The 16,541-nt window shown below is 45.2% G+C and overlaps 1 protein-coding gene across 5 annotated transcripts in view; it reads right to left on the reverse strand.

Annotated features, from left to right (window-relative positions):
* Positions 1-16,541, reverse strand: part of LOC144153962 (cytochrome P450 4V2-like) — a 137,134-nt gene that overhangs the window by 116,016 nt on the left and 4,577 nt on the right. For 2 of the 5 annotated variants that reach the window (XM_077685755.1, XM_077685756.1), the window contains exons 2-8: positions 12,764-13,054; positions 9,721-9,833; positions 5,709-5,794; positions 2,031-2,224; positions 1,869-1,938; positions 1,444-1,570; positions 235-429 (exon numbers count right to left, since the gene is read on the reverse strand). In XM_077685755.1, coding sequence (XP_077541881.1) covers positions 235-429; positions 1,444-1,570; positions 1,869-1,938; positions 2,031-2,224; positions 5,709-5,794; positions 9,721-9,833; positions 12,764-13,054 — 1,076 coding nt within the window. Of the gene's footprint in view, positions 1-234; positions 430-1,443; positions 1,571-1,868; positions 1,939-2,030; positions 2,225-5,708; positions 5,795-9,720; positions 9,834-12,763; positions 13,055-14,551; positions 15,523-16,541 lie in introns of those variants that run through there. The other 3 variants (XM_077685757.1, XM_077685758.1, XM_077685759.1) reach the window with 3 other exon arrangements.

Consider the following 16,541-nt stretch of genomic DNA (forward strand, 5'->3'; position numbering starts at 1 on the left):
TGGTGGGTTGTGCTTTCCGTTTATTCGGAAATTTGGCTAGTTCGAAGTTTTGTGCGGTCCCGTGGATTCTCTATTAACGGGAATCTATTATACTCTATTTTTTTGTTGCGTGTGAGGCACGTTATTCACTTACAGACTTAACATGGAGGCGGCGGTTGCGCACTATCCAGAAGCATCGAACTGCGGAAGTTGCTTCCTGGCTCATTGGTTCCACAAGCATGGGGGACAGCATACCGCAAACATGAACGTGTCCACCTCTTCCCGAATGCCGTCCTCGGTGATGTTGCCCTTGAAATGCTCCAGAAGGAGGAGGTCCATGAAAGGACGCCGTATTTTGCGGGTGACATTGGCAGACGATGCATCTTCTTGGCGCGGGATCAGGCCACCGTCAACATCCCTGCGTAGCGACTTTTTGCGCTCAGCTATCACCTGTGTCGGTGATACCAAAACGATAAACGTAACATGTGTCAGCTTAAGTCAAAACAACTTGGCAGTGAATCACATATACTACTGCATATCGTCATCCCCGCCATTTTTATGCCAACGCGAGGTACTATAGCGCTCAGAATGACTTACAACGAGCAATGATCCCAACGGTTCGAAACTAGAGCCGAGTGTTTGGACTACAAGCTACAAGTCACGTTCAGCTCTTTGAAACTGCACTTAATTTTAGGGCGTACATGACACAACCGTAAATATTTGTAGCATGAACAATTTTAAGAATTGACGGGAGAAATTAGAGAAAGTGTGCTCACACGAAGCGCTGTTCTCACCGAGAAACGACACTCTATTTTGTTGTTTCAAGAAGTAAGCTTAATTTACAAGTATGGGGCAAAATCTGTAATGTGTATTGATTGATTCCAGGGAGTAATGCACCGACGCAACGCAGGCGATGAGGTGCGCGGTAGTGGAGGGTTCTGAATTAATTTTTACCACTCCGGGTCTTCAGCGTGCGCCGAAATCTCGTACACACGGGCGCTTTTGCTTTTCGCCTCTATCTGAAAAGCGGCAGCCGCGGCCGGGAATCGAACCCGGGTACTCGCGCTCAGCAGCACAGCACCTTAGCCACTGAATAACCGTGGTGGGTAGAGCCCGCAATATCACTACAACGTTCTACGCAATCATTTTACTAGAGAGCGAAACTGATGTCGGGGTTCTTGACGGGCTCTGGTAAGCGCGAAATAACTTTTTTTTCTCTAATGAAACATAGGCATTCCGGACCTTTAAAATACCGGCGTCATTTAGCGCCACGGCTGTGAGAATTTATGCGAATTCTTTTTATGGCTTTTGGTTTATTCGCCGTAAGATTTGGCGCTCTATATTATTCATTTTCTGCAAGCAAATTCTGTATTCTTTATGGTTTTCCCTCCCGAAATCCCTAAAATCAACCTAAACAGAATGTTCAACTTCATTGTGTAGTATCTGGTTATGTTAAATTCATACCTTTCGGGTGAAAGAGTGCAGGGAATCAAGGCAGTTGTTATATTCTCGGCCAACTGGCGAGAGTTTGAATATCAAATCCGCTTGCAGGAGAGGTTTGAAGATTCGTTCAATAAGGATCCGGCCCATCCTGGGCATAAATACAAATACAATGAGATGGCTTTGAAATGGATTGATTAATTGAGCTTTTATTTTCTACAAGTGCTCTCAGCCGGTACTACCTACCGGGAAATCTTCGCTATCTCCCGTTGAGCGGTGTGGGGCGAGATGACCTAGGTTATTTAGGGGCCACCATAGAAATATTCACGAAGATTGTTAGTTTATAATTTTAAAATTGTGGCTTTCTCAACAGTCCTGAGGCCCAAAGAGCACTCACTTATACAGTGTAGTCACCCCGCGAGCTCTGCTGTGGCGAACTATATCCGTACCTGTAGACCGCGACCACATAGGGGCTGTTTTCGTCACTTTGCGCTGAAATGGTAGTCCCCATGACTGTTTCTGAAAAGCAAACAGACATGCATTGGTAGGACAGTTGAACGCGGGCTTGCCAAGAAAGTAGACTGCTTCGCCAATTTATTTGACAGACTCACCACATACGATGTCTAAGGTGCACGCGGTAACAAGCGGCACCACGTTACAGTTCTCTTTGTTACTCGAGGGCTTTGCAAGCTTCGTGGCAAGAATTAATGACTGAGCGTTGATGGTGTCTATAAAGTCCTCCAGAATCCGAAAGTGGAAGGCAGGCGCGAAGAGACGTCGCCTCCCGTGCCACTTTTCTCCATTGCTGATGGGAGAAACAAAACATTGACATTCCTGCTCTTCCACAAAGTTTGTAGGGGCACTGATTACTGCCAGGCCACAGTATGTTTCTCCTCATAAATTTGGTCATCAGAGGTGCGTCGTGGGTGGCGCAACGCTGTTTCTTTTGAGGAAAAAGTCACTACTGTGCAACTCAGTTTGCTGAACTACACATTACGGTTGATCGTTAGAAATGTGATCCGAATATATTCCCTTAAAAACCATGGTGCTCGTGAACTTTACCTATTATTGATTCATCCGCTCCTGTTCATTTTGCGCATAAATTTGGGCTAGTTGTGGATACGACTTCGAAATTGTAAAAAGCCCACTAGGCGGGTACAGAAGAAGAGGCAGTGACACGGCACGAGCGCTAGTTCACCGTGTGCTCGTCCCGTGTCACTGTCTCTTCGTCTGTCCCCGTCTAGTGCGCTTTTTACCATGTCGGTGTTCATTTTGCTGGCCCGAGTTTTCCTATTGCTGCTTATTGCGTTCCTAACTAATTTGTAAGAGGCCGTGACGAGTGGGAGAAACGCCTCTAGGATGTTCTCTTCAGCGATGAGCGCCACAAACTTCAGTGTTGCCACCGATGTTTCTGTGGTGCTCACTGAACTTGACCCCCTGCACAGAAACCACTGGCTAGCATCAGCAACAGTAACGAACCATAACTTAGCTTCCCTCGTCGGCCTTTATTATTGGGTTCTTCTCGTAATTTTAAATCCACGATGCCATCACACATGTTTGAAAGCAAAATTTTCTCGCAAAAATGTCGAAAACAGAAGACGTAGTTTTTTGTTTCCCAACGTTTTGTTGTGCAAATATTTGCATTTGCGGTGATCACACTACCCTCGTGTGGAACATTGGTTAACACAACCAGGACGAAAATATTGTCACCCCGCACTTTCACCAAAACATGTTCTATGGCAGCAGGGCAAAGGATACGGAGCATGAGCCATGTGAGCGATGTATTTACACTATGTTCACGCTGCCCGCCGTGAGACAGAACCCTCGCAGGCTTCGGCCGGGACACAGCTTCTTCGTCAACAGCTCTTCTTCAACACCACAGAGGTATTCTCTAAACGACCTCTTCGTCGTTACCTCGTGACAGTCTGTAGCCAGAAAGGGGTATTTTTCTGCATCAAAAATAATTTTTAATTATGGTCTCTTTTGAAGGCGATTTCGCTATCTTTGGATTCAAATTGTTTAAAACTAAGTAGCAAAACTTATCTACTAATTATAGCAATATAGCAGGCATTCTTCAGATAGGAAGTGAAACGAGTAACACAAAGGTTTCCGTGACAACTGGTTGATTGCGTAGTATTTTAGGGCTTTCAAACCTAGAGCGCTAAAATAAAAGGAGTGGCAGGGGGGCGTACGAAACAATTTTCGAGTATCGTGGTTAGGCGTGCTTCGCATCAGACATTTATGCCTCGCCTCCCATGTTAACAGCCCAAAGCAATGTCTGCAGCCTATTCGGCACCGAATCTGCACTCGTTCATCACAGCACAACACGCCATGCCCTGTTGTGCAAGCGCTGATTCTATAGGTTGTATTCACTGGCCTGTCACGCATGCGGGAAGCCGTGCGCGTGTGGTGCCATGCGTTTTCCCAAGCGTCGGTCTTGCTAACGCGACGCCGCATTGGTTACGTGGGGCTCCATGATATGGCAGTATTTGTCCGTTCTGGTGCCCGAAAAAGCGCAGAACATGACTGCAGTGAACTGTTTCATGTGCCAAACTATGCCCCACCTAACACCAAATCACACATCGACGCCAAATGCAGTTACGTGCAGCACCATACTATCTACTCAGGGCCAGACACGGATGAAATCGTCGCACTACTATGTAGAATGGTAAAACATTTGAAGTCCGCGTATGCGCGAAACTGTGTGGCAGCGTCATGATGAAGCGAGTCAAGTGCGTATGCCAGTGAAAGTTGTTTGCACTCAAGGTCTGTCACCTGTTCAAGGAAAACAACAAAAATATTGTCCCCGAAAATTTTGCGGTGCGGAAGCCTAACTTGGATGATTTGTAGAAAGATCGCTTGCGCTTCGCAGCGATTGTGTCGGCTGGGAGACGGCCTCAGATGCACTAGCTGCTACGCTAACATCGTAAATAAGTGAAACATTTATTCCAAACCGTTATTTGGTTTTTAGTACTGAGCCACGCATTACACGGCACTTGTGGCGACGCCCGTGGGCGAAGGCAGCTGCAGCGTCGGCCTCTTGCGCATCGTGTCGGTTTCGTTCACAGCCGTGGTTTCATCCACCGGGGGATGCGAAGTGCTCGGGAGCAAGTAGAGTGCCACCAGATAATGTGAGTGGGATTGTAATATATCTGTTGACGCTACAGCCACGAATCGGGTTGAAACGCGGGAGACGATGCACGCTGGTGTTTTTCTTCCCTACGAGATGCGGGCGCAAAGCGCATGCGCAGGCGCAGCGGGCACGGTAATGGCGGTTGTCAATGTTGCCAAGCGAAGAGATTGCCCGCTAAACTTTTCAGTGAATAAAATCTATATTTTGCTCTAATCGCATGCTTGGCATTATCATTTTCCAGTTCCCGTATTTGGTAACGTTTATTGGTGTTTGCAAGGCGTCTTGGTGTAGCCCACCCACGGCGATTGCTTAGAGTGCATTGTTACCTTAAATATGTGAACACGGCGTAAATAATGATTCCGTTGTTTAAAAAGAAATATTCCCGATGCATCTCGGTGAGTACGCTCTTATAGCAAATCCCTAAAATAAGGTTGCCTGTTTTTCTTTTTCCGCTTATGCCGTTAGACTGCGTTTCTTGCCTTTATTTTGTAGTACATTGCCACGAATTATGCCTTAAGGTCTCTTTTTTTACCAGAGTACCAGAACACCCAGGTATCTTGTTCTGTGTTCGAAGTGCTGCTCCCATTCGCACTTTTTGGGGTATGCCGAGCTGTGCAATCTTGCTTAAAAGGAAATGGACTTTGTAGTCACTAACATAGATCGTCCGACTTGAATTGACAGCGTCTTATATCCTCGTTTTAACTCGGTGGTTACGGGAAGGACACCGCTTCGAGGTATATCCGTGCACAGAAAACACCGCGACACTTCATACGGTGACGCTAGACTGCGCACGTCCGTCTCAGATTGCTTTTTTGATGCTGGTATCTTAGTTCAGTTTTTTTTAGTTCCATAAGTTGGCTTTCGATACAGTTTTAATACACCTTGCTTATTTCACTGTTACGCGACCATGGTGTTTTCTCTCCCGTGGTTTTCCACGAATATGTGATGTACCAACTACCCTGCTCCATTTCCCAGTTCACTGCTATCCGGTATTAGCTCGGACAAAGCGCACTATTGTGTGCCTGTGGTACCGCTAAATAAAGGTTTTATGCTAATTCAAGGTGCAATATGTCAGAAGCTCATAGGATTAGGGATGAGAATTCCAGGGAGGCTAAATGTGAAGTGAATTGAATTTCTCAACCCACTGTTAGGCTACCTTGTGAGTAATCCAGTGCCTAGCCAACTGTGAAGCATTGCGTACTGGGGTGCTTTGGTCAACATCTTGTGGCTTGAAAGAATTTCCTGAAACAGAAAAAAAGGCCATTTTTGCATGAGAGAGTAAAATTAAGTCTAGTTAGTAAATATTATTTTTTGTTACAGAAGTCCCCGTAGCAATGAAAACAGCGCATCCAGTTTTACAATGTAGGGCACTCGAAAACTGCTTGTAAAGATCGCACCAAGGGAAGACCACTTGAAGGTCGCGTTCGCCACGTTGTGCTTGAACATCTTCCTGTACTTTTCATAAACGTTAAGTAAACAATTTGTACCATATTCTCGGAGCATTCACAGCAGAAAATATAACGAAGCTTTAAATGTACGCCATGTTTCAGTGTAAATAAATCCACTCGGAATGAAGTAATGCTGCAACAGCTTGATCAGAACTGCTACGATAACCAAAGCGCGTACTTTAAAACCAATGCAACTGAGCAAGAACTAATTCAAAGACGATTCGATCACGTGAATACGACTGGTGACGCTCAGGTGGGGAGCACCTCTTTGTTATTCACAATTCTCGTCTTTGCCCATAAGGAACGTCAGCCAAGATTTGGCCGTAGATCTGCCAACAAAGCGAGGGGCACCACTGTAAAGACCAGAAGAGCGCGCGGTTGTTGTGGCGCTCACTTTCACATTACTGCTGACGTTGCAAAGGGCACGTCAAGGCGAAGTGCGGACCGCCATATTCCCCTTCCAGGCTCCTGCAGAAGGGCCTCGACTGACGCACCTGTCGACAATGACTCATCCCCCTCATCCGCTAACCGGCAACATCCGCCGCCCTATCTGTTAACGACATCCCAACGTACCCATCCCAAGTACGGAGCGCGGCTGCTGAGAAGTGATTAGCGAGTTTGAGTCAGGCAATAGGGCCCGTCTAACGATGTCGGAGAAGGTGGCTTACAGAGCACTGCACGGGCCTGATTTTAAGGCCTGGGCCCGGCCCGAGTCCGCTTTATGAAGCCCGAGCCCGGCTCCGGTTTGTAACACCTAGCCGGGGTCTGGCCCGGGCACGGTCATTTATTATTAAGCTTAGGGAGGGTCTCCATGTGTGTGACCAGGTTTAGACGCTTAGAGGCTTAGACGCTGAAGAAAATGTCTTCATTTTATTTGGTTGAGTGTCTTCGTAGCGAGAATTTAGACGGAGCATCTAGTCTGTACAAGCACGTTATGAATTCAAACGCAAAAAATGAGGGTTTAAAAGTGCACGTAGTTTAGCTTACACCGTCTTCAGTTCAGGCCACATCGGCGTAATAATAGCTTGCATTCTTACACGATACACACCATTACCTTCGATGACCACAGTCTTGGCAACTTGACCTGCTTGTCTCGGACACAAGTTGGTGTTGCTGAAATTTTCGCTCCGCTTCTGAATGCACGAGTATGTACATGTGTGGAATATTTTTTATTTGATTTGATTGGAGAGTTTAAAGCGCCGGCGCAACGCAAGCGATGAGGCGCGCCGTAGTGAAGGGCTCCGGAATAATTTTGGCCACCTGGGAATCTTTAACGTGAGCCGAAATCTCTTACACACGGGCGTTTTTGCTTTTCGCCTTCATCAGAAAAGCGGCCGCCGCGGCCGGGGATCGAACCCGCGACATCGTGCTCAGCAGCACAACGCCTTAATCACTGAGCCACGGCGGCGGGTCATTGAATATTTTACCTGCAGTGGTTGGTAAGCGGTGGTGTTTCTCTAGCACGTGAGTTTGATTCCCGACCACGGCAGCCACAGTTCTATTGGTGCAGCATCTAAAGCACATGTGTACATAGACATAGGTGCAGAGCTCCAGGTTGTCGGTATTATTTCCTTCCCCGCCAGGGCCTTTTTTCTTATTGTATCATTGGTATGTTATACCTCAAAATATAAAATCTTGACGCTGTACATGAAGTGTCATTAAACTTAGTGTAGCGACTATCAGACTGAGCAGAACCCGTTTTTCAAGCAACGCGTACAACTAACATCAAGGAGCGCGTAAAAATAAACTGAGGATATTCCTTTTAATGCTTATTTGTACACTTCACGCCAGAACTATTCATGGCTGGGCCTATGAATTCAAGCCCAAGCCCAGCCCGGGCCCATGGCGTCGAGCCGAAGCCCGGCCCGGGCTCATGGCATTGAGCCCGAACCCGGCCCGGGCCCGCCGATAATCGACTTCTGGCCGGGCCAGGTCTTGCGGGTCGGCCCGGGCCCGTACACTACTCTAACCTGGCAGCCTATGAATCAAGGGCAGTACGCTGAGGGGTTCTGCCTGGCAAACAATGTGCCGTTTTTGTGCACCAGTATTTTTAAAGAGTACGGGTTCTGTCAATAAAGCGCGGAAAGGGAAAGGATGTTATGCCAGAAAAAAAAAAAAAACTTTGCTAGGCAACATCGGGAAGCAGTCACTAACAGGCGCAGCAAGTGGTTGCGCCGAAAGCGCTTCGTCTGCGACCCTGATTCGCTCCCGAGCCGCCTTTAATGTGTCCCCATTTGGGAGATTTTACGAACAGCGGTGGCTGTATGTGCGAATGACGATCAGGGTCGCTCCTTAAGATGCAAACTTACGACACCGCAGAGAGGAAGTAAGCGCATAAAATGCCTGGCGGAGCTTACATGGCTAATCTCGTGTTTCAGGCGAATATTCCCTCCGGTCACGCAATAGTTGCAGGGAATAAACGGCTGAAGGATGTTGTTACAAGTATTCTTGCTCACGGTTTTAGCTCGTTAAGTTGAACAGTGGCATAAAGGGGGTGAAGTTCAACGGGTGGCCGTTAGCCCGGAATGATTGGCTATACTCAATTTAAAACAAAGTTGGAGATTCACTGCTGTATACTGACAAATACGCGACCATTTTGTATTTCTCGCTGGTGTGCTGGAGGATACGCGATACGCCCGTCCGATCACCGCCTTGCCTCGTTTTCGGACGTCAGGAACACGGCACTGCTTACATGCCGCTTATGCACAGTGTCTACCGCGCGTTGCGCTCTAACTGTACCAGTGCTCACGTTTAATGCTTTACGAAGGGCATTTGCTGCCTGTACACGTTTTGTTGTCCACTAGCAGCTGCATTTAGTCGTCGTTATTCCCATTGATTCGTCTTTTACCGCCCTCTATCTGCTCCATTTACAACGCTTAGAAGCTTCGACAGAGGTCACATGGAACGATGGCGAGCCTCGCTTCGACTTGACGTCTTCCTTGTAACGTCGGCAGCGGCAGTAATACGGTGCCATCGCTCCCTTGTGCTCTTTCTTTTCCTGCTTTTCTGTCATCTGCTATTTTGATGGATCGGCACTGAAAACATCGGTCAGCATGCCTCATCTTTACGCTCACAGAATAATATAGGCCCGTACTTTGCTCATGGGAGTTGATGTCTAATTAAAAGCCCCCCAAAAGGTTTGCCAGTTAGTAAGGCAATACTGGAAAATAGTTTTGCCACCCTTAGAGAAGCTGCGTTTAATAAATTGCCTTTAATTTAGTTCAATACTGTTCTCCGCAAGGCTGAAAATATTCGACGCAAGTTTACCTTACTCATTGTTCAGGATAGTTTCCTTGATCTGAATTTCAGGCAGCGATTTAAACATTTGAGTATTTAGGCAATATTCTTTAAAGTAGCAATAGTGCAATGAAATAATATTCCGTGTTGAAAGGCCTGCGCTTCAAAAAATTGTAATACTGGTGGTAAACACTGAATTATTTTGTCCCCCATAAATACAATTACGTTCTTCGAAAGGGGAGTAGATACGTTAGATTATTAAAAAAAATAGCACAGTGTACCATGTGAAACTCCGTGTCAAAGTTCCACGACTGCTACGGAAGCTGGTTCGTCATGCTAGTTGAAGCACCTCAGCGAAGATTTGCGCATACAAGATATCGTTATGTTTGAAGCGGAATAAATGTAAAACAAAAAATGTCAAGAAGCGGCATTTTTTTCACTGTGGACAAATTGCAAAAACATTTTCAACCCATACCGACTTACCTCAACGTACTCTGGCTTGAAGACCGTCAGCATAGGCATAAAACCGCTGAACCATAGATACAAGCCGAACCTCTGGAATGTCGCATGGTGGCCCCTTACTGCATCAAAAATCACTGGAGCAAAAAAAAAAAAAACTTTCAATTTACAGCATGGAACCCGTTTTTTTTTTTACTGTTTTAGGAGACTTAACAATTTTCCTTTGAACGGATAGCACGAACATTAGCCGCGTACAATCGAAAATCACTTACACTTGTTCTTCTGATCCGCCGGGAATGCATTTACCGTTACCTGCCATATCATCAATTAAACATATAATGTTAAACGACCAACGTTCCTGTCACAGGCCATGAAGCTGGAAAGGGGATGTGGTTTCAAATCTATGGCCACTGGCCCGAAATTCTGGTTTACATAGGTCTAGAGGGTCACCCTCAACGTAGTGGCACTGTATTACTGAGAGGCGGAGGGTGGAGAGGTTGTTCAGCGGATTTCGTCTAAACAAGAACTTGAAGAGTTTCGAATGAACGGAGCTAGTACTTATCGTCACAAGTGCATGAACGTCGACGCATGAGATGAGCTGGGGTGGATCCGGGTAATCAATAAACATTTGTTCTAAAATACTGCATGCTCTCTCAGGCCATTTTATTTCCGCCATTGCGAAACCTGCGACTGAAAAATTCTTAGCGCGAGCAATACAAAGTTAGGGGAGCCAATATCAGCTCAAAAAAATTCGAGCTCCTAATGATGCGTGCTCCATGCATTCGTAGCCAAGACGGGCAAATGCAATCTTTGTTCAGCTGATACGTAACTTCGCTGATGCTAGCATCGTTTTCTGACACATGTCTGAGTCTTTGTGACTTCAATGTCAATATTGGTGAAATAATTTATTTTGTGGTGCAGCTGAGCTTCAGCGAATAATTCTGGCATTATGTGTTCGTGTACTTACTCTATCTTAGCATTACATGAAAGATACTTTGCCGGAATCATGAAGTTTTCTATTTCTTTATCAGGAACCGTGAATGTAGAATCTCGTTGATTAACTCTTATTCGTGGGAAACTTTCTATGCAACCATATTTCTAAACATAAATTACAGCCTTTTTTGGCATCTAGAAACCACTTCAAAAACTCCACGTTTACGTAAGCAAAATGTCCGGGTGAACTTGTAGGTTGAGCGGCGCCTTCGTTGGCGGTAGGGCTTTCAACATGATCCATGCTTGGTCAATCGAGCTAGCTCAACAACTCGTGTGCTGCTGCTCTATTCAGCCTACGACTGCGGCGTCTTGCACTCTTCCCGGGCCTTGACCAAGTCTACGGCAGTTCGCTGTGACTCCATAGAGCTACTCGGTTGTTGCACACAGCATCAGCATACCGAAGCTGCTTGATGTTGCTTTGGCGGTAAGCCTAGATACGTATGGCATCTGTGCACTGTAGTATCGTTAGCTTACGTTCGTAGTGGGTTCTGTTTTGTATAGGCGTTGTAAGATATGCCGTTTGTCTCCCACGTTGAACTCATCACAAAGCATTCGCGAAGGGGAACGCCACACCACCAGAAGACTAGTAACTTGGAGACCCTCAAATAGAGTAACCTACCGTTGCAACGCACCAACTCTAATGATGCCAGCAGCATGCCTTTCGTTTGAGAAAACCGCAAAAAGGGAAAAAACGCGAATTCAGCAAACGGACGGTTCACTTGGTCCCCTTCTCGAATCGTACCAATGACTTCTGTTATACAGTATAATCTCGATAAACGGAAGTTGCTTAAACGGAATTTCCGCTTAAACAGAACAGTAGCTTGTACGTTGATTTGTTTTGTATTCAGATAACGTTAAAAAAGCTTTTGTTAATGGAAACTAAACTTTCCGCGCCTCCGTGTAAACGGAGCCGAATATGGGTTATATTGTCAGACCCATTGCCATGAGCATGTACCTTTTCCATTTCGGGTTGTTTCGTTTTTTTTTTTTTGGCCTCGTCGATGTCGTAAACCTCGTATCGTTAGTAGTCAGCCGTGTTAAGGCGACGAATGTGACGTTGTAGTTCTTGTTCTCGTCGTTCGGTCTCAAGTGAACTCGCCGAGGTTACAGGGCTTATCTCCTGCTGCCTCGTTCGTGCCATAATGGTGCTATTCGGGCTCCATTACCACGTTGCTGTCTTCTAGATTTGGTGCCTCGTCATCACTCGCGAAGTTAAGGCCACTACCCTCCGTTGTTTCAATGGCAGCCCAGAAGTGTGCACACCATGCTGTTACGTTAGAAAAGAAGATGGACATCATTCTTGACTTTGAAAGCGGCTTTAACCCAAAGACGGCGCTCGCGACGAAGCATGGTGTCCCGAAAAGCAGCTCATCCCGCACGTCAAGGGAAGCTACAGGATGCTTTCGATACTTCACGATTCCGGCCCCAAAGGAAGCGTTTGCAATGAAGAGGTTGGCGAGGAGGATAAGCCATTATATTAATTTGAAGATATAGCTACCGTAGAATATACCCCAGTTCAAGGAGGGGCGTCACCTGTGCAGTATTTTAGAGAATTTTTCCTGAAGGAACGAGGACCTGAAAGTTAGTCCAAAGCTTAAGTACCACGAAAAAATGATGCTGAAGATGCAGTTTCAAGGACTCAAGCAAAAAAATGATGCATGTTTAGTGCACAGTGACTAATTGTTGCCAAAAAAAGTTTGTCAATGCTGCGTCTCAACCTCTTATTTTTTGCTTTCTGTAAAACTATCAGCTACGTTCACCTTCTAGTGCTTAGAGTTCTATGAAATGGTACTAAGAATATGTATGCACATAAATTTTCATTTTCGCACATCTCTCACTAAACGAAACTCCTGTTAAATGGAACTAATTTTTTCGGTCCCTTGAAGTTCCGTTAATCAAAAGTTGTTTTTAACTTTGTGTTAAGTTTCTCTTTCATTTGAACCTAGCCTTTGGTATGCAGTTTTTTTTTATTGAAAAGCAAGTATAAATGCAGTCTGCCATATATCTGCGTTCCCAAACGGCCAAAACTGGACCTTAAGGCGAATACAGTAAGACCTATCATGATGCAACTTACGGGCACTAAATCCGGCGGGCGACATTGGCTGATTGCAGGCTCTCATGAGTATCCACAGTGTCTGGAACGGGAAGTACTCGCGAATCTGTGGCAGCCCTTTAAGCTGCTCCACCATTTTAGAGTGCAGGATCTTGGCCACAAATAGAAGTGCTCCAACGGCAGCTGAAAAGCTGAGCACTGCGAGTAACGCTACACTGGCGGCAGACGACGCAGCTTCCACCAAGCTGTCCGCTCGCAACAGGGCCGTGATTCCATGCGCAGGAGACGCGGACATCACTGGACGTGGGTCGACTTTGCAGAGAAAAATAAAAAAAAAGTTGTAAAGTCTTCAGGGTTTGTTTCGGCAGATTATTTATTATTCCTTGCTTCATTTTAAAGCATCATTACTCTAAAAGACCTGCACTAAATGCGAGGACTATCCTACGGACACCCAATGTAAATTCGATACCGTGAAACGTACCCAAATATACAGCGATATACGTGCTATGGCGATATTAAGCGATAATTTTAAAATATTCTCCGGTTTATGAAACATTTCTGTAGATAAAAGGCTTTAAAAATGGGTAATGCCCAAAATATTACGAACTTAGGTAGTTCCAAGTTCATTTTTATATAGACAATGTTATTGTAGAACGTTTCACATGCACACAGACGTATGTAAGACACATGAAAAGACGGGTTTAAATACATAACTATATGCACAAAAACAAAATCACGCACGCCGCCGTCAAATGATGATGATGCTTGAACAAGAGGTTTCATCGTGACAGATTCATTGGTTCTCGTCTCAGTTTTTCAAATCCCTTCGCCCATGTCGAATTAGAGCAAACGCATAGACGCTGGAGTCATGACGCGAGGCACCAAGGGTCGCTTCCGCCCGCCGGAAGCGTTATTTTCTTTCACTTCGGCGTTTTCGCGTTACAGACGCCATCAGTGAGAGCACTAATGCTTCGCTTTAAAAATGGAGCAATAACTGGATGCTATAAATAATTTATCCTTTCTACGAAGATATCATCGCATGCAGATGTTTTACTATATGAAAAGACAGGGGAGCATGTTGAGAGCTTAGCTGCGGAATTTTTTCTAAGCATGTACATATTTATTATATAAAAACAGCAGATTTTATAAAAACATATTATATATAACAGAATATAACAGAATAACAGAATATAACACAATATATATATAAACACATTATATATAACAGATTATATAAAAACAGCAATGATCTAAAGTAACATCCATGCGAACATCCGTAGCACGGGGCTATGCACAGCTTAAATTCAGAATAGCACCAGCACACCAATCACAGAACACATTTCCTCTATTCATCGGTGTAACTTCACATTGTTGGTGCAAATGTTACCTGCGTATCTTCGTTCGGAATTACTGTACATGGGGCAAGCGAAAAAATTGGTTGCCGATATTACCGCGACAGCACGGGTAGCTCTCACACCCAAGCAGCATGTAGCACCTTCATTACCTAGGCGCCGTGATAGCGACATATAATGGGCGACGCGAACGTTTTTAGGTGGGTGTGAGCAGACTGCCCAACTTCCTGTAAATAATATTCCGCTACTTCTCTCTTCCAAATTTGTACACAGGTGCACGTCAGGACAGTTAAGTGGGTTAGACAGTTCTGTCGCCGGGCATAGCACAAAAAGCACAAAGTGATGCTGGATTCAGAAACACAAAACGTTTTAGGGGGCGGGAGTCGCCATAGTCTGGTTTTATACGCCTTCATTCTTATGACACCACTCCAGATGTCTCATGAACTAGCTTACTCACGTGGCAAAGCGTCAGCTCAGAAATGCCCTGGTCACCTTTGGTCACTTCCTGCCGTGTATCCGAACTTCTTTCGCCAATGACACGCACATAAACAGTGGACGCATGAAGCTTCTCGAGAGTCCGGCGTATTGCTCCGTGGTCCGGTGATCGCAAGTGAATGTATGGGACCAAAATGCTTGGAAAAAGCGATAGCAAACCGCTCAGGCAAGCAAGTAAGCTATTGCACGCGTAATCTTTGCCGATCTTGCGGAAACTGACGGCGCCGCAATCTGTCCTTGACTCAGCAGCGGCAGAAGCACGGCGATCTTGCCAGGAAACCCTGTTTTGAGATTTGTCTCCCCCGATAAATGTGAAACAACGACCACATTTATGCAGTTACAGCGCTGCACCCCACTTCATATCTTAGGCTTTAATCTCACTAGTCGCATAAACATGTATCTGGCGCGTGTGGGAGCGAGGGCTTCCATGCATATTGAGTACAAGCAAGGAGTGGGCGACACGCGGAATATTTTATGGGTGGGTTTGCTGACTTGGACAGACAGGAAAAGCCTGTGCGATTATCCTAACATTGGCCTTATGCAAGAAAAATCCTGCCCATAAATATTGTCTGCAATAAAAGCTTGTCGTTGTACCAGCAATTTTATTGATCCAGCGTTCTCGTTTGCGTAGTCATTTAAAGTAATTTTTTATAAGTGGATAAACATTTTTGTTCCCCTACTTAACGGAGAGCATGCCACAGATACATTGGCACGTTTGTGTCAGCCGTACTCTTGTGTGCAACGCAAAAGTTGGAATATTCTTGAATAAATATTTACCAGCAGACAACATCGCGAAATAGCCACGATTTGATCTAAAACGCGAGTAGTTCTTTACATTAACATAAAGCTTTCCATTGGGCTTACCGTATTTTGGGCCGCTTTCTTTAAATCTTGTTAGATAGGTGATCAATTGTTGCCCTCCGTGCAACCGCGCTTTATATGAATTTTCCCTCCAATTCTTAAACGAGATCGGTCTCCGCAGAACCAATTATATTTCCTTCCTTTTTATGATATCCACAGCGCTTCAAGTTTTCCTATTGAGATTTGGTTAGCTGCAAAAAGTGTTTCCTACTTGACATCCTTGACATCCTTGTGACTTGACAAGTGACTCCACAAGTGACAAGTAGAAGTGTGGCTTGACAGCCTTGGCATCCTTTTTGACAGAAACCAGCAGAACTTCGATCTGTAAGTGTCAGCTCTTGAATTTACCTCACCGGCAAAACAGAAACCCTCGCTACCCTTTTTCTACTCCTTATATTCATGTATATTTAAACCGTGTAGGGTGCAAGTCCTGATCGATAGTTTAAAACGCAAAAATTATAGATAAATTTTTTTAAAAGAAATTGAGGTTTCCTTACAGTTAATTTTTGGTTGCTATTAAGTTCTTTTGCGTGAAAGACCTGTCAGTTCGAAAGCCCAGTTTTAAACACTGCTACGAAAGCTGCTGCAGGCGATTGAAGAAAAGAAAAGAACAATTCCGCAGATGTCGAAAGCATAAATGGCCAAAATAAAAAGTGCCTACTAATCGATGTAAAATGTTTAAAAATTTTCACCGAAGGTCTAGGGTTCAACTGTGTTGCTCGGTTCACGCGGACACATAATAATTGCCGTAGGGCGCTTGTTGCATGGAAAACAGTGTGGATATGGCACATCCCGACGAAGCTTGCAGTCCTATTATGGCCTTTAGACACTGATTCCTCGAAAGAACTGCTGCCTGTGCAAGCCTGAAAAACATTGGGTGGTTATCAGCCTCGGTAACAACGCAGGTACCGTAACAACTAGGAGATTTAAAACCTGGACGGACGGCAAGCACTCTGCAATACAACTTACCCTTGCCAATCGACACAAAAACTACGCCGGTAGGGTGATTAGCCGTTTATAAAAGCTCAATCGCGAATTCTATTATGTCGTTCCCCAGTATGCCCAGATAATCTGAAACAGGATGTAAAGAC

Source organism: Haemaphysalis longicornis, unplaced genomic scaffold, assembly GCF_048455015.1.
Source record: "Haemaphysalis longicornis isolate Haplotype H1 unplaced genomic scaffold, Haemaphysalis longicornis Haplotype H1 scaffold_9, whole genome shotgun sequence".
Classification (NCBI taxonomy): domain Eukaryota; kingdom Metazoa; phylum Arthropoda; class Arachnida; order Ixodida; family Ixodidae; genus Haemaphysalis; species Haemaphysalis longicornis.